This window comes from Diaphorina citri, unplaced genomic scaffold (genome assembly GCF_000475195.1).
Source record: "Diaphorina citri unplaced genomic scaffold, Diaci psyllid genome assembly version 1.1 scaffold1085, whole genome shotgun sequence".
Lineage (NCBI taxonomy): Eukaryota > Metazoa > Arthropoda > Insecta > Hemiptera > Psyllidae > Diaphorina > Diaphorina citri.
In genome coordinates this window covers 45662-71251 of record NW_007378514.1, presented here as the reverse complement: position 1 = coordinate 71251, position 25590 = coordinate 45662, and the positions used below count along the sequence as shown (strand labels likewise).

Genomic DNA, 25590 nt, shown 5'->3' with positions numbered 1-25590 from the left:
AACACCTCATTTCGCATCCTTTGTTGTGATTGTGGTAGGTGGTAAACCTGTGTTTTCCTTAGGGATCAAACATGGCGCCCACACACTCTCACTTTTCAAAATTTCTTTCTAATTTTGATCCATTCAATAATCAAATAGGCTCCCACAACCTCTCATTTTTCCAAAATTTCCAAGTACATATGAATGGGTAAAAGGCAGAGCGGACTAAGTCCAAAAGTCGACTTTCTGAATTATCGCGAAAAGATCTACACGTACTTTTTATATTGGTCGCCAACTTCACTTCTTTAGTGTTGTATTGAAATGAGAGCAAAAACAAAATGGCTCTGTCTATTAATTTAAACTTTGACTCCATTTGTCTCAAAACGCTTTTTGTGGACTTAGTCCGCTCTGCCTCTTGGAAATTCATAATTAGGAATAACGTACTTCTTGGTACATTCGGTGACAAGCTAACCGCCTACTCACATTAACCTCACCCAACCTGAATGGGGACCGGGAAAAGCCAGCAGCACGCGAATGTCCAGATAACTAACATTAGATTTACTTCTGTGTCAGTAAAGTCAGCACCTGGAGGCTATTTCTAATGACCGCCATTCACGCTTCAGACCGGCTGACTGACCGCGGTCTGTTACACCGTCCCGTCGGAACGCGTGTGGCAGGAAAAAGCTTGAGACCTAGGTCTGTCAGAGGAGATGGTCTTAGCGCGAGTGGCATGCAAAACTGATGAGCAAAACCGATACAACAGATTAGCCCGTTAGAACCCCCACAGATTCGATTCTCAAAACACAGAGTAAAGTCAACACTCATCAGCTCTAAACACATCATTCGGACATCTCAACTCGTCTTTCATTCAGCACTAAGCTAATTCAGATTGAATTCAGCAGCAGTAAGCTCTTCTAGTCAGAACGTTGACCCTTGTCCGAAAAGATTAACGGATTAGTGCGGACACATTGTTGACAATATAGGTTCGGGTGAAGAGAGCGAAGTAAGAATGAAGGGAAGAAGCCGAAGAAGGAAATATGGGAGGGAGTGAATGAGTAAAGCTAGGGAAGAGTAAGATAAAATAGTGTCATATGTAGTGGGAACACTCATTTAAATTTCAACGGGCCTACAGAACGGGCTCTAAGGCTAAAAGAAGGGTGGAGCGTAGAGCATAGAGCTTTTTGCAATTCATCCAGTTATAGGCTGTTTGAAGTCGTCGCGTCTATCCACAATGTTCTCCGTTCCACCCTGTTTTGAGCCTAAAAAGTCAGGGTCGTCGGAGACAGACACCGAAGCGAATACAATAGTCCGTCCACTATACCTTTTATTATTAGTAATAATAAAGGAAGGACGGACTAAAAAGGGAGAGGAAGAGTAAGAATTGCGAGCCCTGTCAATAGGAGGGAGAGGGGAAGAAGAGGAAGGGGCAAGCCCTCTCTATAGAAGGGAGAAGGAGGGGAAAAGGAAGAAGAGGGGACAAGCCCTCTTCAGAAAGAGGATAGAGGAGGAGGAAGAGAAAGAACCAATTCAAAAATCTCTAAACATACTGGGTAGTCTGGAAAGCCGTAACTTTGCTTTGTGTGTTGAACATGTTTGCGACATTTCAGCAAATTTGGACAAAGCGTTACCTACCTAGGTATATTGAAACTTGAAAGAAACTGATGAAAGGATTCATTATACAAATCGAAAAACAGATTAAAATAATGCAAAATTGGGTTAAAACTTGGACCTCATTTAGTTCAGTTAAGATCGCCTTAATAAAATAAATAAATCTCACGTAATTTTGATTAAATACAATGTCTAAGTTCCCTTGCCACGTGTTTTTCTAAACACGTCTCACTGATTGGTTGTGTACGAACTAGGAATAGGAACACGTCATCAGCATTTTTAAAAAGCATAGCAAGAACTTAAAAATTTTCTTTTGTTACAAGAAAACACACAAGATAGATTTACCGTTTAAAATTCTCAGCAAACACATAACCAGCCGTTCCCAAACTTTTTATGGCGCGGGCCACAGAGGAGTGTTCAAACTTTAATCGGGGCTGCAGTTCAAGAAGTACCTATGTAACATGTAAGCGTCCATCCTAAATGGGCAGCATTACGCAGAAAGGAATCCCTTCTGTGCATAGCATCCATAAGAAAACTCCCCTAATGGATGTTTCTTTTTTCCTTAATGCTGTCCAAATATGGCTCTGAGAAATAAAAGCTTGGCGGGCCACAGTTTGGGAATGGCTGACACAAAACTATTGTTTATACAGATTTCCTGTCTTCGTTATCTGCGCTTGAATTCGCAAAGATATGCACATTAAGAAAACAATAGAATTGGATATTTACATATACCTATTATGCACAATTTTATTCGTAGAAATGTATACGTAACAATTGTACATTCGTAGAAAAGTATACGTAACAATTGTACATTCGTAGAAAAGTATACGTAACAATTGTACATTCGTAGAAAAGTATACGTAACAATTGTACATTCGTAGAAAAGTATACGTAACAATTGTACATTCGTAGAAAAGTATACGTAACAATTGTACATTCGTAGAAAAGTATACGTAACAATTGTACATTCGTAGAAAAGTATACGTAACAATTGTACATTCGTAGAAAAGTATACGTAACAATTGTACATTCGTAGAAAAGTATACGTAACAATTGATGTATACGTATAAAAGTATACACAATGGAAATGCAGTGCCATTTATCAACGTGCCCTAGATACGAAGAAACTTATATCTACATACGTGTTCAGGTTAAACTTTTGTTTAAAACATGGTTAAGGTTTTCGTTTTGAGAATACTTTACGAGAAAGAATTTGTAAGAACAAAATGCTATTGAAAGCAGATCAGCAAAGAAGTGTCTCAGAAAAGAGCGTTGTCCCCGGTTTGCTGCAGAAGGACGGAGTTTCATTTGCTGAGTGCTGACAGATACTATAGGCCAGCCTATCTCGTAGAGTAGCGCGTCTACCTTGTAAGCGCTAGGTCGCGGGTTCGATTCCCGCCCTGGCGGACTTCATCCTGAGCAGATAAGGTTCGTTCTTGGAATGGCTGGCGCTCTTGGAACGGATTTTGGGACTTATAAGACATTATCCCACTTCGAGGCTTAGGTGTAGTGGCCAACAGCTCTAAAGGGTTGGTTGAGCTTATACAAATCTACAGTTCCCTCTATAAAACCTTAAAAAAAAGACCTTATCAGTTACACAGTGACTTTAAACCTCTATCAAACAAAACTTAGTCAATAGTTAAATGACATTTTTGATTTGCCAACAACCACACTTAACTAACATGTTATGGTTTTCTTTACTAGTTGGCACATACATACCTTGTTTTGTACTGTACGTTTCGTATGTAAATTCCAGACCCGTCTTCACCAGATTGCCAAAGTTATATTGTCCGTGATCTTGTCCATTAGAACATATAAAAAAAAAAATGCGAAAAAGTAAAGTATAGCTTACCCACACTAGACGCAAATCCAGTCAGCAACGAAATCGCCCCGCGGAGTTTCGGCTCAGATATCTCCCCAATATAACTAGCGACTGGCGCCTCGCAGCAGCCCAAACTGATGCCCATCACAATTGACGCCACATATAGGACATAGATCCGCCCGGCGGAATACAGAAGGACCCAGCAGATCAGGAACGGCACATTGATGAGGAGCATGATGGTCTTGCGGCCCACCAACTCCTGGAGGTGGCCCGACAACATCGCCCCGACTGGGTGGAACAGCATGAGTATACTGCCTGTGGACGGGAGAAGTAAAGGTGTTAACTTTCGGGCGCGACAGACTTGATTGCTGGATTTCACACATAATTTTCACTTTCTACTACTAAAGTATGGCTAAGCTTTCTCGTTACTAGTAGGTATAGCAACTTTCGGGCGCGACAGACTTGATTGCTGGATTTCACACATAATTTTTACTTTCTACTACTAAAGTATGGCTAAGCTTTCTCGTTACTAGTACTTACTGGCTTACTAGTAACGAGAAAGCATTGCAATCGGTCAAAATAAAAAAAAAAATAAAAAAAAATAAAAAAATGTAAGGGAATGTGTCCGGTTTAACTTAGTTTTCAAAGAATTCTCTTTTTGCTCTCTACTTTTTCCAAGAGCTGTAGAATGTGGCCAGAAAAAAAAAAAAAAAAAAAAAAATCTGGTGTGAACATCACACGACTTTCTATTACATTTGCGGAATACGTACCTATTTGAAAAAAAAAAAATGAAAATATTTCTAAGTCCCAAGCCTGAGCCGCCTACGGCGGCCGATTTTTGGTCGAAAATTTATCTTAAAATACTCCCCATGTAATGAGGAATCATTAAAAACTGTCCAAAAATTGAACTTTTTTTTTTTAATTTTTCTAAGTCCAAAATCGACCGCCTACGGCGGCCAATTTTCGACCAAAAAATTTCCTATCTTAAAATACTCCTCGTGTGATAAGGAATCATATAGGAAGGAATAAACGAAACACAGAGGGACAAATAAAATTGAAGCAAAACGCTGTAAAGGTAAGAAAAAGAGGAGGAAGATAAAGAGGAAAAAGTGAGCGAAAAGAAAATGGATAAAGAAAGTCGTAATTGTACCAACAGGCCCAGTCCCAGCTCCCAGCGGATTAATACTTAAATAAATAGGTACTATGTACTTATGTCTCTAAAAGTAAATAGGTAGGTATATAGAATAATGATAGGAACGACAGTACATATCTAACTATATAAATAACATACATAGTATACTAAAAAGAGAAAATGTATACCTGAAAACCACTAAATTCATCACTCAACATACTTTGGATAACTTTGACAACGAAGCATAAAAGGCCTGGCTCACCAAAAATTTAAAAAATAAAACTAATAACACTAAAAACTTTCGCCAAACAAATTTCGAGACCCAACTTGTCCCTAATTTCAGCCGAGGTTAGGGGATAAAACCTGAATACGGCCGGGGACAACAGGGTAAATATAATGAAACCTATATTTGCCCAGGATAGGGTAAAAGGGGTATAAAACCGCCAGATTATTAGATTTTTTATTAATACCTCCATAACTACTTTTACCGAAAGCTATAACTTTTCCATGCCTGGTTTTTTTACAGGCCTATAAATGTTTGCAAACCTTGTTTACTTTAGAGATAGCAAACTTTATGCTTTCGTTGTTGGGGGATTGAGTTCAAGTGATGACACATGTCGTAAGGCGACTACACACGAGTATATTAAATACTTGACTCCAGTCCATTATACCCACTCCCCATACAAATTGGATTCGAGTCAATTCAATTAAATATCTAATGGATTCGAGCCACATTTCTGTTTTTGGACTGGTCTCAAGTCAATTGGACTTTAACATTAGCCCTGTGTAGGCTTTAGAAGAATTAGGATGCTAAAAACAAAGTTCATTCTAGTGAAAATGGAAATGGAATTCTTTGAAAACTACCTCTAGACCTGACTTGATTTTAACATTATTTGTTTGTAGCTAAATCTGAACAACATAGGCATCAGGCATCAGAATAGAATATAGGTACTTTTTGTTTATCCTGCCTGAATATAGGACTGAAAAGTCCCTTTATCCCAGTAGTCTGCCCGGTTAAGGGACTTTTTAGTCTCATTCGAGCAGGATAAACCATCAAGGTATGTTCTATTCTCTTCTGTGTAGTCTGAATAAGGCCTCCTTTAGTCCAGGGCCGTATCCAAGTTTTGTCGAGGGGAATTCGAGATTCCAAAGGAAAAAAATGAATCTCGAGGGAGTGGGGCTCGGCCGCCCTAAATACGGTCCTGATATACATAGTTGATAGGATGCTAATACATACATGAGTAAAATGACAATTCCTTTCAATACCCCCAAAAAAGTTATGTAGCGTAAGCCCTTGTTATTTGTTACACATAGAAATGCATTCAAAAAACATCAAACATACTATGGTAGGTATCTATCACTAAGGTAAATAGAAAAACAAACACAAAATAAGCAAACAAAAATCCTGCAAAAACTAGCACTCGAATTTGTTCAAAACATTACAAAAATCGCGAAATGGACAAAATAGCTCGCGGACTAATGAAAAAAGTGTGAAAGTGGTGTGCAAGGCACACTACTCATGAAATTTAGATTCGGGGGGAAGCACAGATATACAAGGGGGAGAGGGAGAAAAGTGAGATTAGAGGGAGAAAGGTCCAGAAATCTAGGAAGGAGAGGGAGAAGATTCAGATTATAGGGACCACTACGGATTTGAAAAGCAGAGAGGGAGGGACAAATTTTAAATTTGAGGGGGGAACTGCACATTTGCAGGAAAAAGAGGGAGGAAGTTTAGGGGAGCACGGATTTTTGAGGGGGGGGATTTTAATCATTAATAAATTCAAGACCATTCATTCGATTGAAGGCTTTTTAAATGAATTGAAAGTGAAAGTCCTGTTAATGAATGTAAGCGGATTGAATTCACTATTGTTTGTAAAACATAATTCTGCTACAGTTTCTTATACCTAATGAGAGGGATGGAAAATAAAAGGAAGAATTATTAAACAGAAGGAAGGAAGAAAATGTGGAATAGTTATTGAGAAATATGAAAGGAGAGACAGTAATAATTGGTTCTGTCCAATAGTCCAATCATTGAAGATAATAATGTGGAGGACGGGGGAAGAGAAAGAGAGAAATCATAGAGAGGGTGATGAAGAAGAAGAAGAAGAAAGAAAAAGAAGAAGAACAACAACAACAACAACAACAACAACAACAACAACAACAAAAAAATATCTAGTGGACCGAAAATGCAAAGTCCGAAGACGAGAGAGAAGGAGAAAACACAGAATATAGATTTCAGGGAAAGGGAGAAAGCGAAGAGAAATTCAAGGAAAAAGGAGACAGAGAAATAAAGGAGAAAAGAGGAGGGAGCAGAATAAGCCCTCTCCAATTGGGTATTTGGGTGTTTTCCACTCAAGACGGTATTAAAGTGTTTTAATATTCAATTGACTATAATAACGACCTAGCGACTTACGTTTTCTTGGAAAGAAGATTTTTTACATTTTCTTACAGAAAACACATTTTCTGTCAGAAAACACATTTTCTTACAGAAAACACATTTTCTGTAAATCCCTCCCGTCTCGATTGATTTACAAAAGTAGGGGGAAAACATAAAACATTGTAAATTGTAAAATTTTACTGCAAAAAACTTACAATATAAGAATTACGAACAAAGCTACTATAATTACTTTTGTTAGGTTTATATTAGACATCCTATGTATTAACATTATTCATACCGTTTTTATTATTATTGGATACTAGGTATTGTATTCCTATTATTAAATGTGTTTATATTAGACATCCTAGGTTATAAAGTTATGAAATAGGTAACTACAAAACTTATTACCTTTATATGATACAATGGATACACGTTCCGTGTATCCATTGTATCGGAACGTGTATCCATTGTATCATATAAAGGTGTATCCGGAACGTGTATCCATTGTATCAAACACGGAACGTGTATCCATTGTATCATATAAAGGTAATAAGTTTTGTAGTTACCTATTTCATAACTTTATTGTATTCCTAGTATCCAATAATAATAAAAACGGTAAGAATAATCATAATACTATAATTACATTAATTACTATATTTTTCGGTCAATACTCTCGTCTGGTAATCAGGAGAATGTGGGTTTAACCCCAGTCGAGGCATGAAATTTTGTTCTCAACATGTTTTGAGAATTTGACCATAATGACGGGTACTGACGGATTTTATTGTAAAAATTAATTATTTACTCAAATCAATACATGACCCCCATTAATTGAGGACCTTCTCATAGAAACCCAAAATGAAAGGAGTGGATAAAGTGAGTGCCTAATTCGGAACAAAAGTACCTATATACCTGCCTAGTTACTTACCCTTGGAGGGTAACAAGGCTCTGGTTCTTTCTACTTCTTCTTCTCCTTCGTCGTCTTTTTGTTTTTCATCTTCTTCATCTTCTTCTCCTCCTCTTCTTTCTCCTCCTGCTTCTTTCTCTTCTCGTTATTTCTCTTCTTCTCCTTTTTCCTTTTCTTCCTCCTCCTCCTTCTTCTTTCTTTTCTATTCTAGCTTCTTCTTTCTTTTCTATCCTCTATTCATTCATTTTTCTGGGGACAGGCTACACTCTTGAAAAATGCATGCTCCTCTCCCTCCTCTTCTTCTCCTCCTTCTTTCCCTCCTCCTCATCCCCCTTTTAAAGACATGTACCTCTATTTTCCTTTGTTCAATGGAGACACCCAAATGATGTTCTTTTTTTTCCCGGCAACATCGAGGGAAGGTATGTAAAGAGGGGAAGAGGAAGAGAGAAAGGTAAAAGAATGGGATGGATGAAATTGAGAAGGAAAAAAATGAGAGGGCGGGAGGAACAAAGGGAAAGAGAGAGAGAGAAAGGAAAAGAGAACAAGAAATGGAGGGGGGTAAAGTCAAAAGTCTGTTGTTATACTGTCCCTTTTGTTATTTTCACACAGAGAAAAGGAAGAGGAGGAAAAAGAAGGGGAAGAAGAGGAGAAGACGAAGAAGAAGGAAAAAAAGAAGAAGAGGAGAAAGAAGGGAGAGGAGGAGGAGAAGGAAAAAGGGAGAAAAGAGAAAATCTACTTAATTTTTCATTCTTGTTTTGAAAAACAACCTTTCTTTCTTCCTTCCTACATTTTCCCATCTATCCTTTCCACATTTCTCTCTTGCCTCCTGCTTCTTTCTCTTCTGTTTTCTCTCTCTCTCGCTCCCTCTCTCTCTCCCTCTCTTCTCCCTCCCTCTCTCTGTCTCTCTCTCTGTGTCTCCCTCTCTCTCTCTCTCTCTCTCTCTCTCTCTCTCTCTCTCTCTCTCTCTCTCTCTCTCTCTGTCTGTCTCTCTCTCTCTCTCTCTCTGTCATTTCTCGTACCTTCTTGTCTCTCCTTTTTTTGCTTTTTTCCATTTCTTTTTTAATGTCTGAGATTTTTTCGGGTGACTTTTCATTTCTTCTTCTTCTTCTTCTTCTGTTTCCTCTATCCGATGTTTATGAACTTTCCCGTAGAATTTCATAGTTTAGGGATGTAAATGAGTTGCAAATATATCGATATATCGGCCCCTTAAATATATCGATATATCGGGGGAAATATATCGATATATCGCCGATATATCGATATACCTATTTAACAATTTTTCTTGTTTTGGGCATAGTTCACAAATAGGAACCTTCAAATAAGGCAGTGTCAGCGTTAAATTATTTTTGGCGTCAATCTGATGGATGAAGGATGTCTATAGTTCATTGAACCACTAAAGAGGAAGAGAGGGAGAGAGGGGGGGGGAGAGAAAAATCTTGAAATCCTTGAAAAAGTATAATAAAGTAGGAAAGAGGATGAAAGAAAGAAACAGAAAGACGATGAAAGAAACAGAAAGAGGATGAAAGAAACAGAAAGAGGATTAAAGAAAGAAACAGAAAAAGGATGAAAGAAAGAAACATAAAGAGGATGAAAGAAAGAAACAGAAAGAGGATTAAAGAAAGAAACAGAAAAAGGATGAAAGAAAGAAACATAAAGAGGATGAAAGAAAGAAACAGAAAGAGGATGAAAGAAAGAAACATAAAGAGGATGAAAGAAAGAAACAGAAAGAGAATGAAAGAAAGAAACAGAAAGAGGGACCGGGATAGAAAATGAGTAAGAGAGAGAGAGAGGGATGAAGAGAGAGAGAGAGAGAAAGACAGGGCGGTGAAAAAGAGAAGAGAGAGAGGGAAGGAGATACAAAATGATTCCACGATTTGAGCAGTATTCGCTTGTTATTTTATTGCTGTTTTGACTGAATTTAATACAGAAAGAGAGAGAGAGAGAGAGAGAGAGAGAGAGAGAGAGAAAGAGAGAGAGCTTGTTTTCAACAAATATTGACTTGCTGATGTTATAGCTTGTAGCGCTATAGGTGGAAAAAGGAGGGAGAGAGAGACAGAGAGAGGGAGATGAAAAGTAAGGGAGGCAGGGAAGGTTATGAGAGAGAAAGAGGAGTTTATTAGAAAGAGGGTAAACAGAGAGAGAGAGAGAGAGAGAGAGGGAAGAGGAGGAGGAGAAGAAAATCTTTTCCAATCATTTTTCTCCGTTGTCCCCAGCGGATTCCAGTGCCGTGGCTTGAGATATCCAAAAAGGAAAAGACAAAAATAAAAACAAATAAACAAACAAGTAGATACACTAGCAAGTTGCCCGCGTGCTTTGCCAAGCAAAATTGATCCTAATTTGAGATCGGACAACTGCTGTTAGACTCGTGTGGTCTGTGTCGTAGCATGCCCATCTCGTAGTATGTCCCTCATCAGATGGGCGATAGGAAACACAATACTTCCCATTTAGGTGCTGTGTCAACACGAGAATACCAGAAAGTAATCCCTTGAAATAATTACAATCGATATACGAGTACAATTTTTTGTCGATGCTGGGTTTCGAACACGGGACCTTCTGCAATCTGCATGGCAAGCAAGCGCATTACCATTGGGCCAACCGTGCCCCCCATGTGTATGTGCGTCTGTTTGTTCGCGTAAAACAGCTCCTCTCGCACGGTTTGCTCAATACCTACCAGTGCCCTAAATCACCAAAGTATGGAAAAGTATCTTACAAGTGTAATAGCCAATGGAAAAGCAGAATTTTGAATTTGGACGAATCATATCGAAATATGGAATTGTAAATACTTTTCCATACCTTGGTGATTTAGGGCACAGATGGTCAGTCGAATTTTCATGAACTTTTGTAGATTTTATGTACTTTAGAATTTACTTTAGATCTCTCTTTACCGTCAGGCACTGGTTCCATCTAGGTACTTACTCAGTAGAGTATAGCGTCCTGGAAGCCTTCCATCTTAAGAAATGAAAAATCTTCTGACGTGATGAGGAAGAGCTTTGGGAATTTTGTGACATTGTTAAGACTTATTCTTCCAGAAGCTCTTTGTAATTCTTTGTAATAATGATGTTCTTTATAATAATGGTGTTCTTTGTAATTCTTTGTAATAATGATGGTGTTCTTTGTAATGGGTGGTATTCTTTGTAATGGTGGTATTCTTTGCAACTGTGGAATTATTCTTTGTAATTGTAGATATTCTTTGTGGAAATCTTCTTAGAAAGGAGCTTTACAATGGTAATATTCTTAGTCCATTGTGAGAAAGTAACGCCCTTAGGTGCTATTTTAAAAAATTAGTTATCACTAAACATAGTTGTCTTTTTTTGTTACTCATAGATTTTGTTAGTTTTGTCTCTGCATTTTTTTCTCATTGTTCATTAGTTTTTATTAAAACTTTTGGATTACACTACCAATCTCAGTAGTGTAGTGGTTATGGTTAACGCGTTGGACTTCGGATCTGGAGGTTGATGGTTCGAGTCCAAGTCAAGTCAAGTAATAAAATTTATCTAAGTATAAGTATAATAGGGGAACGTCATTTCTGACAAGCCTTTAGGTAGGTATATACGTATGTAAATTCATTGCTAACCCAAAGGAAACTAATACTCTCTCTCTCCCTCCCTCCCTCCCCTACTCCTTATCTCTCTCTCTCTCTTCATCCCTCTCTCTCTCTTTCTTCCTCTCTCTCTCTCTTCATCCCTCTCTCTCTCTCTTTCTTCCCCTCTCTCTCTCTCTCTCTCTCCTCTATCTATCTCTTTCTCCTGATAAAGATATTCTTGTTTTTATTTTCTACCCTCTCTCTCTGTCGTCTGTCCCTAGGTCTTTTTCTCCCTCCCTCTTTCACTTTCCCCCTTTATTACTCAATCTCTTTCTCTCTCCCTGCTTCTCTCCCCCTCTCTTTCTCTCTCCCCCTCTCCCTCTCTTTCTCTCTCTCTTCTGATAAAGATAGTCTCTTGTTTTTCTTTCGGATTTTCGTTTTTCAAAGTTTCAACTTTTCCCGAAATCCGCTTAGATCTTTCAGCTCTTCCAATTCAGGGTCGTACTCAGTGCCCTACAATCCAGGGTCGTACTTTGTGCCCTACGATTCAGGGTCGTACTTTGTGCCCTACGATTCAGGGTCGGACTCTGTGCCCTACAATTCAGGACCGGACTTTGTGCCCTACAATTCAGGGTCGGACTCAATGTCCTACAATCCAGGGTCGTACTTTGTGCCCTACGATTCAGGGTCAGACTCTGTGCCCTACAATCCAGGGTCGGACTCAGTGTCCTACAATCCGGGGTCGGACTCAGTGTCCTACAATCCAGGGTCGTACTTTGTGCCCTACGATCCAGGGTCGTACTTTGTGCCCTACGATTCAGGGCCGGACTCTGTGCCCTACGATTCAGGGCCGGACTCTGTGCCCTACAATTCAGGGCCGGACTTTGTGCCCTACAATCCAGGGTCGAACTCTGTACCCTACGGTCAGTTTGTACAATTGTATGAGAGTTGACATTGTAGGTATACAATTGTTACGTGGGTTGGTAAGTTGGTATTGTAGGTATTCTAACTTTCAATTTTGTTATTTACATCATTCTTGAAGCATTTTCCCCACAAAAGAATAGAATTTTGATAAATAATAGGTAATATGAAACACATACCTACCTAACTTTCAACAAGAATACTGAATGTCAGTTCCAAATAACTTCATAGAATAATATTGTAGAACTAGTGTTTGACCCGTCCTTTGTACGGGATCAGCGTGGCATAAGAGTCATAACTTTGAGGTGCTGCCATTTTGAACCGGGATGGAATATGACAATTTAAATAGCCTATGTCACCCTCAGTACTCTTCTCAACAACCACAAAAAATTTCATCAAAATCGGTCAAGCCGTTTTTTCGTGAAAAGAGGACAACAAAATAAGGTCCATTAGCGTAACAGCGCCGTAACAGACAGACATACATGTACATGTACATATTTCTGTGTATGCAAAAAAAACGGTCAAAATACCGCCAACCGCAGCACCTATTTTAACCAAACGTTTTGTGTTGCATCCTTGTCACATTTGTGAACTACATACCCAATTTCAAGTCTTTAGTTTGTGTTGCATCCTTGTCACATTTTTGAACTACATACCAAATTTCAAGTCTCTAGCTTATACAGTTCCGGAGATATTGTTAAATTACACCGAAAACCGCCAAAAAGCGGTAAAATGCCGCCAACCGTTTCACCGGTCTTAACCAAAAGTTTCGTGTCGCATCCTTGTCACATTTGACATTTACATACCAAATTTCAAGTCTCTAGCTCTTACCGTTCTCGAGATATTTTGTTTACACACAGACACACACACGGACCACGTTCTTGAGATATTTTGTTTACAGACAGACAGACACAGAGACACACACACGGACCAATGGCTGAAACTTTGGATTTAGGCTCTAGGGACCTCAAAACGTGTTTTGGCACTAAAATCTGACCATCGAAAATTTGACCCGATTACATTACTTTCCTTCCTATAGGATAAGGAAAGTAAAAACAGATAGATATCTGAAATAAAGGGACTTTTCAGTCTCATCCCAACATTCTATTCCAAACAGACGGAAATAGAAATCCCACTTGAAATTAGAAATCCCACAAAATCTATTGAAATAATAGGTAAGTTGCTGTGTAATCCCGCTTGGAATCAAATCTAATGAGACTCCTGTTATTCTGTCAAGTATATTGTCCTCTTGGAAAAAGAGGATCACTCGTCAATACTGAATAGTTACAAGAGCTCTTGGCATTTGATATGGACAACATTTCGCACACAATGGATTGGACAAACACATTCAGAAACGCTCCCTAGGGAACGCGGTCAGTTTGAGATATGCTATTTAGAGGAGGAGGAGGGGGGGGCAAGCCCTCCTTTGAAGGGAAAAGAAGAGGGAGGGATGGAAATTCGGCTTTAGAGAAGGGAGATATGGGAAGGGAAGATGGGACAAGTACTCACAGTGGCGTAGCGTCCATGTAGGGCGTGTATGGCGGCCATACACTCAAAATTTACTCAAATACCCTTAAATATTGACTTTAAATATTTATGAAGAAGCATGTGTATGACTTATGTAGTAATGTGCATGGAAATGGAAATTAGTGCCCTACACGCCTTACACGTAACTTTAGACCACACTACGCCACTGAGTACTCACTATGCTCCTTCTCTTGTTTTTTTTTTTTTTTTTTTTTTTTGTTCTTCTTCGCCTCATCCCTTTTCCTTATTCTTCTATTCCTCTTCTAGTTTTCCTAAGTAGTATTTTGCTTCGTGATTACTCTGCCTTCCATTCTGCTTCGATCTTCACCATCTTATATTTCCTTTCTCTTTACTTTCTTCCTATTCTTCTCCTGTTTTTCTTCTTCAACTTCTTCTTCTGCCTCTTCTTCTTCTTCTTAGTCTGATTATTCCTCTTTTTCTTCGTCTTTTGCTCCTTCCTCCTCCTCCTCCTCCTCCTCCTCCTCTTCCCCTTCTTCCTCCTCTTCTTCTCCTCCTTCTCGTCTTTTTCCTCTTCTTAGTCTGATTATTCTTCTGGATAATGCGATATGCTTTTTTCCCCTCTTCCCCATTGTGAAACTCGAGAATCAGTTTTTTCCCCCCTCCTGTTCCCCCCCCCCACCCTCCTTCCCCTGTTCCTCCCCTCCTACCTTCTGATCAGTGGCGTGGGTGAGATTTTCAAAAGGGGAAGATATATCAATTATTATCAATAATGGTGAAGATCCTGGGGACTGAATTTAAAGGTAGAAACACACTACCATCACGTCACGTGAGCTCATGTGACGTGATAGTAGTCTGGCTGTCCTGAACTAGAATACCTACAATATTATGGGAAAACTTTGAGCTACATCTTTCTATTCCCCATGAGTTCACGTGAGGTGACGTGACGTGGTGGTAGTGTACGTGTGTCTACCTTTAGAATCCAGGTTGTATCATAATTATTTTTGGTAATTGGTAAGTAGGGGCGGAGGTTGAGAAAAATAACCCTCAAGACTCTTGAGTCAAGAGAAAAGGAAGAGTGGTCTTCCCCTATCTCCCATGCAGACCACGCCACTAGTCCCCGTACAAAAAAAAACAGGGTAACATTTTTTTCTCTATTGGAAAAAATGTGAAAAAAAGAATGCTAGTCGTAAGGTAGGTAAATACAGGTAAATGGAGGGAAAAAACCAATTATCAATGCACATTGTATGCACATGGAGTGATGAAATGATGAATCAGATGTAGGGGAACAGCGCCGTAGTGGCACCCCCCGTTTAAATTGAGGCACTCGGTAGGTTCTTTCCAAATACATATTGGTAATCGGTGGTATGTCAATATTTTGGAGAAAGAAAGAAAACAAAAAACAAAAAAACCAAATACATATTGGTAATCGGTGGTATGGTGTCAATATTTTGGAGAAAGAAAGAAAATCCAGCCTGTCTTGTAAGCGCTAGGTCGCGTTCGATTGTCGCCCGGGTCAAATTTTAACCCAGACAGCTGTAAGGTTTGTTCTCGGAACGGCTGGTTTTCTCCTATCCCGTCCTCCTTCTCTCTTCGATTTCGAGATGAGAAAACCTTGTTGTTACAGTTTCCTCTATATAAATGAATGATTGTTTGTTCGTACTTTATGCCTGGCCAGACCGCTCATCCGATTGCTATGAAACTTTGTGAACTTATTGCTTGCACTCCCGTGAAGTTTATAGGCTATTTTCCGGTTCGTTTTCGTTAAGCTACGCCGAGCAAGACCACTAAATGGATGAGTGACATTTCGACTAGTCAAACATAAAAAAAAATCTGAGCCAGCAGAAAAAATAAGATTACCAGAGACTTTTTTTGTAGGGGGGTAGGTCCGTGAAAAAAATGTCAGCTTAATCCTATCTATAGCCTACCAGTTAATAGGTAATATGCTGGAAGAGCATAATAGGGTAAGTGTACCATTTATTCGCCCACCTAAAAAACGTACCATTTATTGGCCCACCTGCCCACATTTATATTTCTAATTTTTGTTTTTATGACTACAATTTTTGAATAGCACTGGTTCGATGGAAAATAATTCTTTGAAAACTACCATATCCGAATATTTTTCGTTTTGTTTGTCTGTTCCTCAAAACAGAACAAAAATAACACAATGATCTGATTTCCTATCGTTTCTTTTGTTCACAGGTAAGTGTAAAGATTCCAATCAAGAAGGTGGCAACCTCCAATTTTCCAAATTGTAAGTTCAAGATAAAATAAACAGTACCTTCGAGATTTTGGGCGTTTACAACTTTACCGAATACCTTTGGGACTAAAAAAACATAGGGTAAGTGTACCATTTATTCGCCCACCTAAAAAACGTACCATTTATTGGTTACCTGCCCACATTTAATTTTTGTTTTCTAATTTTTGTTTCTAATTTTTGTTTTTATGACTACAATTTTTGAATAGCACTGGTTCGATAGCAGTCTTTAAGCCCTTTCTTGTGATAAAATTGGATCTTGAAAAAGTTCGTCCAGTTCAGACTTATGTAGCGTATGGTACAGGAGGGCCAATAAATGGTACGTTTTTTAGGTGGGCGAATAAATGGTACACTTACCCTACCTTGAGGATTTTACATGAATGCAAACAGAGATTATAAGATTATAACTACATAGTTCACCAACCAATATGGCTAGGTCGCGGTTTCGATTCCCGCCCGGAAGAATTTTATCCTGATCGGATAAGGTTTGTTCTCGGAACAACTGGCTTTCTCCTATCCTGTCTTCCTTCTCTCTTCGCTTTCGGGACGATAAGGCCTTAGAAGTTACAGTTCCCATCTAACCTCTTGAAAAAAAAAAGGTTCTCTTACCAAGCCAGGAAGCGTGTTGATCGTTGAGAATCAGCTGAGGTGATTCTCTAAACGTTTCATTCGTCGCTGTCACATAATCCAACGTTCCCACCAACAGCGTTGGCATATTCACCACCATGCCGTAGTTAAAGTTGAGGAAATTGAGAATGAGAGTCACCGTGATTTGCGCCACAGTCGATCGAATGCTGTAGTTAAATCCAGCTTCATCGATTCTCTCGCGGTAAATCCTGTAAAGTCTACAGTTTTCTATAATTTAAACACTTTTCCAGCCATTTTGCTGCTGCATATTTAATTACCGAGTTCTTTATGAAGAACAGCTGAGCTTTATTTCGTATTTCATTCAGAAGGATTTTGCTGAAAAAGAAGGAGGAGGAGGGCGAGGAGAAGGAAAAAGAGAAAGAGGAGGAGGAACATGAGGAGGAGCAGAAAGAGGAGGAAGATTAGGAGGAGAAGGAGGAGAAGAAAGAGAAAGAGAAGAAAGACGAGGGGTTTTCTCAGTCGAATCCGAAATTCTCCTACCAAGATTTGGAGTTGGAAGGCATACTTTATTCTCATTGACAACACGAGTTGTCTCTTATCGCACATCTGACGATAAGGGGCACATTTGATGAGAGGCATACTACGGGATAGGCATGCTACGACACAGGCCCACAGGGTCGTGCCTCAGTGTATTTGTAATCGAGCCTTCATACCAATGCCAACAGCTTTCTGTCGACTCATTTTCAAAGTACTGTCAGTAATAGATAGTCTTTGCAACCAAAATTAGCCTCCCGTTAATGGAAACGAGAGGCTAATAGTCAGTAAACAACGTTCATAAAGTGGAACCTCGATATAACGAAGTCCAAGGCAAAATCAAATGATCAAAATTTCGCTTTATTGAGGTTTTTGTATCATCTATTTTTCGGTTTATCGAGGTCAAAATCGAAACTGTTTCGTTATATCGATTTACTTTGTTATACTGAGAATAATAATAATAAACTGAATCCAAATCAGATTAACTTCGTTGTACTTACTGAGGTAAAATTCTACTAGGTTTGAAGATCACTTCGCTATACTGAGGTCAAAATCAGAGTAACTTCGTTATACTGAGGTCACATGTGCACGCTAATTTTGTTTTAAAAGTATTGTCAATACCTATATCGAAAAACGTTTCATAACTCCATACTCCATAATGTGTGGACGTTTTGTTTGTCTGTTTGAATGAATGTTTGTCACAAATGTCGCTCACACTGATAAATTCTCAAGACTTGTGTATCGATTTAATCACTGCACAATATGATTTCATCTCATACATTATGCCTGCACGCTCAGACTTCTTAATAAGAACACACTCTGAGATTGTAGGTACCACCAATATTATCAACATTCTCGAGGCAATTACTGATGGGCAAAACAAGTCAGGTTCATTATTTTAAGCCCAGCGTCAAAATGAGTCACGTTCGTTTTCAGCATTTGAAAAGAGTGAATTGCCGATGTGTAAGGACACAGACTTATAAGTAATTATAACTTTTTATAAGAGATGAGAGAGGTACTTGTGGGAGTGTATTTTGATCAAGTGAGATTGTCTTGGAAAGTAAAAGGTGGTGAGGTCCTTATCAGCTTATTGCTCATAAATTTCATAATTTACCAAAATTACTGAGAGAGGGACTTTTCAGTTTATCCTGGGAATACCTAGTCAGAAGATTTCCTACAGGGAGTATAGGGCTTATTAGCCTGTACATTAATATTAGATCCTTTAAATTTCTCTATAGATCCTTTTAACTTCCCTATAAGATTTAAGTATTTATTTCATTTACCTTATAGACCTTTTCAAAGATTCACATAATTCGCATATTCATATTGAATGGGTTTGGCTTCAGTAAATCTTCCATAGTGTTGCACATAATCTCTGTCTTTAATATGTTGATAGGCTCCATTTCTGCGTATTCAGCTATACCGACTAAACGGTTAGAGATATGGTAAAAGTTAGGGTAAAATAATACTCAAATAAGTATCATTCAATAGGATAAGTCGTGTGATGTTCACACCAAATTTTTTACATAAAGCTAAATCAAAATTTTGAAGGTGCACCTTCAAAATCAAGCCCCCCCAAAAATTTAGGTAAGAACCGCCTATGGATACATCTATTCTGTGTCCAGACATAGTGTTTTCCTTCTTCTTCTTCTTCTTCTTCTTCTTCTTCTTCTTTTTCCTTCTTTTTCGTGTTTCTCTCGCTCTTTTTAAGTGCTCTTTATCTTCTTCTTTTTCTTCTTCTTCTTCTTTGTGTTCTTATTCTTTCTCTTCTCTCTCCTCTCCAGCTCTTTGTGTTGGCTTTTATTATTGATAATGTTCTTGTCATCATTACAAGTAATATTGACATGGTCGTTTGTTTTAATCTCACAAGAGGCCACCACATTTAGAAACTGATATTGAAACGACAATACCTGACTTGATTTTAACATTATTTGTTTGCAGCTAAATCTGAACAACATAGGCATCAGAATAGACCTGACTTGATTTTAACATTATTTGTTTGTAGCTAAATCTGAACAACATAGGCATCAGAATAGACCTGACTTGATTTTAACATTATTTGTTTGTAGCTAAATCTGAACAACATAGGCATCAGAATAGACCTGACTTGATTTTAACATTATTTGTTTGTAGCTAAATCTGAACAACATAGGCATCAGAATAGACCTGACTTGATTTTAACATTATTTGTTTGTAGCTAAATCTGAACAACATAGGCATCAGAATAGACCTGACTTGATTTTAACATTATTTGTTTGTAGCTAAATCTGAACAACATAGGCATCAGAATAGACCTGACTTGATTTTAACATTATTTGTTTGTAGCTAAATCTGAACAACATAGGCATCAGAATAGACCTGACTTGATTTTAACATTATTTGTTTGTAGCTAAATCTGAACAACATAGGCATCAGAATAGACCTGACTTGATTTTAACATTATTTGTTTGTAGCTAAATCTGAACAACATAGGCATCAGAATAGACCTGACTTGATTTTAACATTATTTGTTTGTAGCTAAATCTGAACAACATAGGCATCAGAATAGACCTGACTTGATTTTAACATTATTTGTTTGTAGCTAAATCTGAACAACATAGGCATCAGAATAGACCTGACTTGATTTTAACATTATTTGTTTGTAGCTAAATCTGAACAACATAGGCATCAGAATAGACCTGACTTGATTTTAACATTATTTGTTTGTAGCTAAATCTGAACAACATAGGCATCAGAATAGACCTGACTTGATTTTAACATTATTTGTTTGTAGCTAAATCTGAACAACATAGGCATCAGAATAGACCTGACTTGATTTTAACATTATTTGTTTGTAGCTAAATCTGAACAACATAGGCATCAGAATAGACCTGACTTGATTTTAACATTATTTGTTTGTAGCTAAATCTGAACAACATAGGCATCAGAATAGACCTGACTTGATTTTAACATTATTTGTTTGTAGCTAAATCTGAACAACATAGGCATCAGAATAGACCTGACTTGATTTTAACATTATTTGTTTGTAGCTAAATCTGAACAACATAGGCATCAGAATAGACCTGACTTGATTTTAACATTATTTGTTTGTAGCTAAATCTGAACAACATAGGCATCAGAATAGACCTGACTTGATTTTAACATTATTTGTTTGTAGCTAAATCTGAACAACATAGGCATCAGAATAGACCTGACTTGATTTTAACATTATTTGTTTGTAGCTAAATCTGAACAACATAGGCATCAGAATAGACCTGACTTGATTTTAAAACCAGAAAACACAGTAAAAAAGGGTGAAATTAATGTAAGAGAGAACAGAGAGAGAGGAGAAAAAAGATAGATGAAGAGAGAGAGAGAGAGAGAGAGAGAGAGAGAGAGAGAGAGAGAGAGAGGAGGGATTTAGAGTGTAATTAGTAATCATATTCGTATTATGATATGGGGATTAATAAATAGGTATACATAGGTACATAGATATTCAGATATAAATGAATATTATACATACCTACTAGTAAATGTACATAATGTACCTACCTACCTAACGTTACCTAACTACCTATGCCTAATGTGAAATTACCTAAATACAAAATAAGGCCATTCCCAACGTTAACCTAGAAATAGAGTCTTAGGTACTTCCTGAATTTAATAGAAATGTATACAGGTACATAATATACTACATAGTACCTACATACCTACTGTATAGGTACTATACATACTTACCTATGTACCCATGTACAAACATACTATGCGTATAGCTATTACATAATAATGTAAAATCACATGTTCGTATTACATTCCCATTTAGATAATGCACGAATGCATATATGGAATATGTATCTGGGTAGATATTATCTCTGTATTTGGATTCAGATGTTGAAATTATACGCTGCATTACACGAAAGCCGAGGCCTAATGAGTTTCTACTTACAATTGTCGCAGAAATCAGCAGTCAGTAGGTAATAGGTGTAAGTACCTACTTGTACGTAAGTACATTTGGAAAATTGGAACTTGGTTGGATGGTTTGGTTTTTTGCTGTCCGCTCGCACAGATTGTTCAATACTCAATACACTAAAGTACGAAACGGTTTGTTCAATCCATGTAGATGAAATTGAATTATTTAGATGAAATTTTGTACAAGATTTTATTTCGATCAGCACAAGACTATACCTACATAGATTTTACATTTTACTGATCTCAATTTGAAATCTCGTTTTTTAAGGAATTCTATTATGTAATTTAATTCTTCCCGGGAAAGAGGTTTTTTTTTTACATAACGTTTTAATAGTTTGAGTTGATTAGTTGATGTAACCTTAATTATTTATTATAGTTGACAAAGTCTCGCCTATTAGCTCTATGGATTATATATTAGTTGATGTCTTTAATATTGAGGTGTTTTTAATTGCTTACATGTGAGCGTTATCTGATAAGGGTAGTAAAATTATAATTATTAATGTTACTATAATTGAAAAGTTTTATTCAACAAGGGCCTAGGTAAATACGTTGAAACAGAAAAAAACCTTTTTCATAAAATTCTTCAATTTTATTATTATTTTTATGTGATCTTTCCTTCTCTCTCTCTCTCCCTCCCTCTCTCCCTCTCTCCTTCCCTATTTTTTCCATTGAGCTCCTTTTAATAGCTTCTAATGAACATGAAAAATAAGGAAGGACTTAAAAAATGCTCTGTCTTTGAAATAAAAACAAAATAATCCTTCCCTTCTCCTCCTCCCCTTCCTCTTTGTCCCTCCCTCTTCTCTCTCCTACTCCCTCTTCTCTATCCCTTCTACTCCCTTTCCCTCCCTCTGGTTCTTCTCCTCCTCTGCTCTTTTCCTTTCTCTTCCTTTTCCTCTATCTTCCCCTCTTCTTAGCTCGTCTCCCCCCTCTTTCCTCTTAGCTCCTTCCCTCCTCTTTCCTACGCCCCCTCCCCCTTAGCTCATCCTTCTCTCCTACGCCCCCTCCCCTAGCTTCTTCCCCTCCTTCGCTCCTTTTTTCCTTCCTCCTCTCCTCCCTACTCTTTCTTTTCCTCTTCTTGTTTTCCCCTTATAAGTTTATTTTTATACCGAGGTATTTTAGTATTAAAGACTGGATGGTAAATTGGTCCCAGAATGAGAGAGAGAGAGGGGGAGAGAGAGAGAGAGGGAGGGAGAGAGAGAGAGAGAGACTAAAGGATGATGTATTTAGGAGGGAGAAATAAGGGGGGGGGAGAGACGAAGGGCCAAAATTAAGAAGAAAAGATCTTAATAAAAAAATATAAAAACATTCTATTTGCTGACATTTTAATCCGCTTTCTTCTCTTCTTCCTTCTCCTCCTCCTCCTCCTCTTCCTCCTCCTCCTGTTCCTTCTAACAATCTTCTTCTCTATTTCCTCCTCTTCCTTCTTCTCGTTCTTCTTCTTCTTTCTTCCTTATGCCTTCTCTTCATCTTCTGATTTCCAATATTCTTTTATTTCATCCTGCACTTCCTCCGTTATTTTTCATCCTGATGCTCTTATTCAATACATATTTTTGGTTCGTTTACTCTCCGTAAATGAGAGCAGCCTCCACATTTCTAATTAATTAGAGAAGGACTTTGGCTTTCCCCTCTGAATCTATTGGGCCGCTACACGGGGGTGTGTGTGTGTGTGTGTGTGTGTGTGTGTGTGTGTGTGTGTGTGTGTGTGTGTGTTTTGTGTAAAAGAAGAAAAGTTGGACTTCACATCATGGAATGAAAATTCATTTTATTCACTTGAAGCTGATGAAATTCGAAAAGTTTTTACCGTAGGTACTCGTCGGTAAAAGGGCACAAGTGATGCCTTTAAATAAAAAAGGCCAGCTCTACATGAGTGTCTTAGTTCCCTTTTTTTGGGGGGGTCAAATCATTTTCCTAATGTGGAGCCTACCTATTGATAAGAAACAGCCCCAGAAAAAAAAAAAAAAAAAAAAAAAATATCCCCCCAAAACACCAAAAAACTATTTTTTTCACCCCCCAAAAAAAAAAAAAAAAAAAAAAAAATGATATCTCCACTAATCATCAAGATACTAGTTTTTGCAAAAATTTCTGCCAATACTTTTCAATTGAAACCAAAAACTTGAAAGCTGATGTATGTACTTGAAACTCAAATTTCCTCTTCGGGGGCCTTAATTAATAAAACCCCTCAACTTCAATTATAAAATATTTTCGAAGTACTCCTATGGATTTTCCGTAGGCCCAATGCTTGAATAAGAGAACAAATGAAAATTTGACGAACTTTGGAAAAGCATGAAGCAAATTGTTATGAACAAAAAGGCCCACGAACAAAAATAAATTTAAGGCCCTGATGATTAATTTAAGGCCAAGTACTGAATTTAAGGCTATTTTAATAAATGTAGGCTTATTTATAAATCAATTTAAGGTCATATTGATAAATTTAAGGCCTCATTCAAGACCATTCGATTTTAATCATTAATAAATTCAAGACCATTCATTCGATTGAAGGCTTTTTAAATGAATTGAAAGTGAAAGTCCTGTTAATGAATGTATAAGCGGATTGAGTTCATTATTGTTTGTAAAACATAATTCTGCCACAGTTTCTTATACCTAATGAGAGGGATGGAAAATAAAAGGAAGAATTATTAAACAGAAGGAAGGAAAAAAAAATGTGGAATAGTTATTAAGAAATATGAAAGGAGAGACAGTAATAATTGGTTCTGTCCAATCATTGAAGATAATAATGTGGAGGACGGGGGAAGAGAAAGAGAGAAATCATAGAGAGGGTGATGAAGAAGAAGAAAAAGAAGAAGGAGAAGAAAGAAAAAGAAGAAAGTAAAAAGAAGAAGAAGAAGGAGAAGAACCAAAAAAAATATCTAGTGGACCGAAAATGCAAAGTCCGAAGACGAGAGAAAAGGAGAAAACACAGAATAGATTTCAGGGAAAGGGAGAAAGCGAAGAGAAATTCAAGGAAAAAGGAGACAGAGAAGTTCAAGGAAAAGGGAGACAGAGAAATAAAGGAGAAAAGAGGAGGGAGCAAAATAAGCCCTCTCCAATTGGGTATTTGGGTGTTTTCCACTCAAGACGGTATTAAAGTGTTTTAATATGCAATTGACTATATAGTAGTGACCTAGCGACTTACGTTTTCTTAGAATGAAGATTTACATTTTCTTACAGAAAACACATTTTCTTACAGAAAACACATTTTCTTACAGAAAACACATTTTCTGTAAATCCCTCCCGTCTCGATTGATTTACAAAAGTAGGGGGAAAACATTGTAAATTGTAAAATTTTATTGTAAAAAACTTACAATATAAGAATTACGAACAAAGCTACTATAATTACTTTTGTTAGGTTTATATTAGACATCATATGATGTATTAACATTATTCATACCGTTTTTATTATTATTGTATAGGTACTAGGTATTTATTGGATTATTGGATACTAGGTATTCCTAGTATCCTTTGATTTTAACATTATTTGTTTGTAGCTAAATCTGAACAACATAGGCATCAGAATAGACCTGACTTGATTTTAACATTATTTGTTTGTATAGCTAAATCTGAACAACATAGGCATCAGAATAGACCTGACTTGATTTTAACATTATTTGTTTGTAGCTAAATCTGAACAACATAGGCATCAGGCATCAGAATAGAATATAGGTACTTTGTTTATCCTGCCTGAATATAGGACTGAAAAGTCCCTTTATATCCCAGTAGTCTGCCCGGTTAAGGGACTTTTTAGTCTCATTCGAGCAGGATAAACCATCAAGGTATGTTCTACTCTCTTCTGTGTAGTCTGAATAAGGCCTCCTATAGTCCAGGGCCGTACCCAGGTTTTGTCGAGGGGAATTCGAAATTCCAAAGGAAAAAAATGAATCTCCAGGGAGTGGGGCTCGGCCGCCCTAAATACGGTCCTAATATACATGGTTGATAGGGTGCTAATACATACATGAGTAAAATGACAATTCCTTTCAATACCCCCAAAAAAGTTAAGTAGCGTAAGCCCTTGTTATTTGTTACACATAGAAATGCAATCAAAAAACATCAAACATAATATGGTAGGTATCTATCACTATTATAAGGTAAATAGAAAAACAAACACAAAACAAGCAAACAAAAATCCTGCAAAAACTAGCACTCGAATTTGTTCAAAACATTACAAAAATCGCGAAATGGACAAAATAGCTCCCGGGCTAATGAAAAAAGTGTGAAAGTGGTGTGCAAGGCACACTACTCATGAAATTTAGATTAGGGGGGAAGCACAGATATACAAGGGGGAGAGGGAGAAAAGTGAGATTAGAGGGAGAAAAGTCCAGAAATCTAGGAAGGAGAGGGAGAAGATTTAGATCAGGCTTGTCCAACCCGCGGCCCGCGAGCTCATTTTTGCGGCCCCCGTGAGTTGAGTTTTTGCGGCCCGCCAACTCTCTACCTTGGTCTCTTGCGGCCCTCGGGTGCCCTAAGTTTGGACAACCCTGTTCTAAAATGTGTAAGGGTTCGATTTTTGGTTACGAATAT

The 25590-nt window shown here is 37.7% G+C and overlaps 1 protein-coding gene across 1 annotated transcript; it reads right to left on the bottom strand.

Moving 5' to 3' along the window:
• Positions 1 to 695: 695 nt before the first annotated feature.
• LOC103514127 (facilitated trehalose transporter Tret1-like) lies at positions 696 to 17156 on the bottom strand. The gene is made up of 4 exons (XM_026827173.1): positions 17134 to 17156; positions 16615 to 16841; positions 3436 to 3724; positions 696 to 717 (listed from the first exon to the last, which is right to left on the bottom strand). The coding sequence occupies exons 1-4, from the start codon at positions 17154 to 17156 to the stop codon at positions 696 to 698; spliced, it is 561 nt and encodes a 186-aa protein (XP_026682974.1).
• Between the last annotated feature and the right edge of the window lie 8434 nt (positions 17157 to 25590).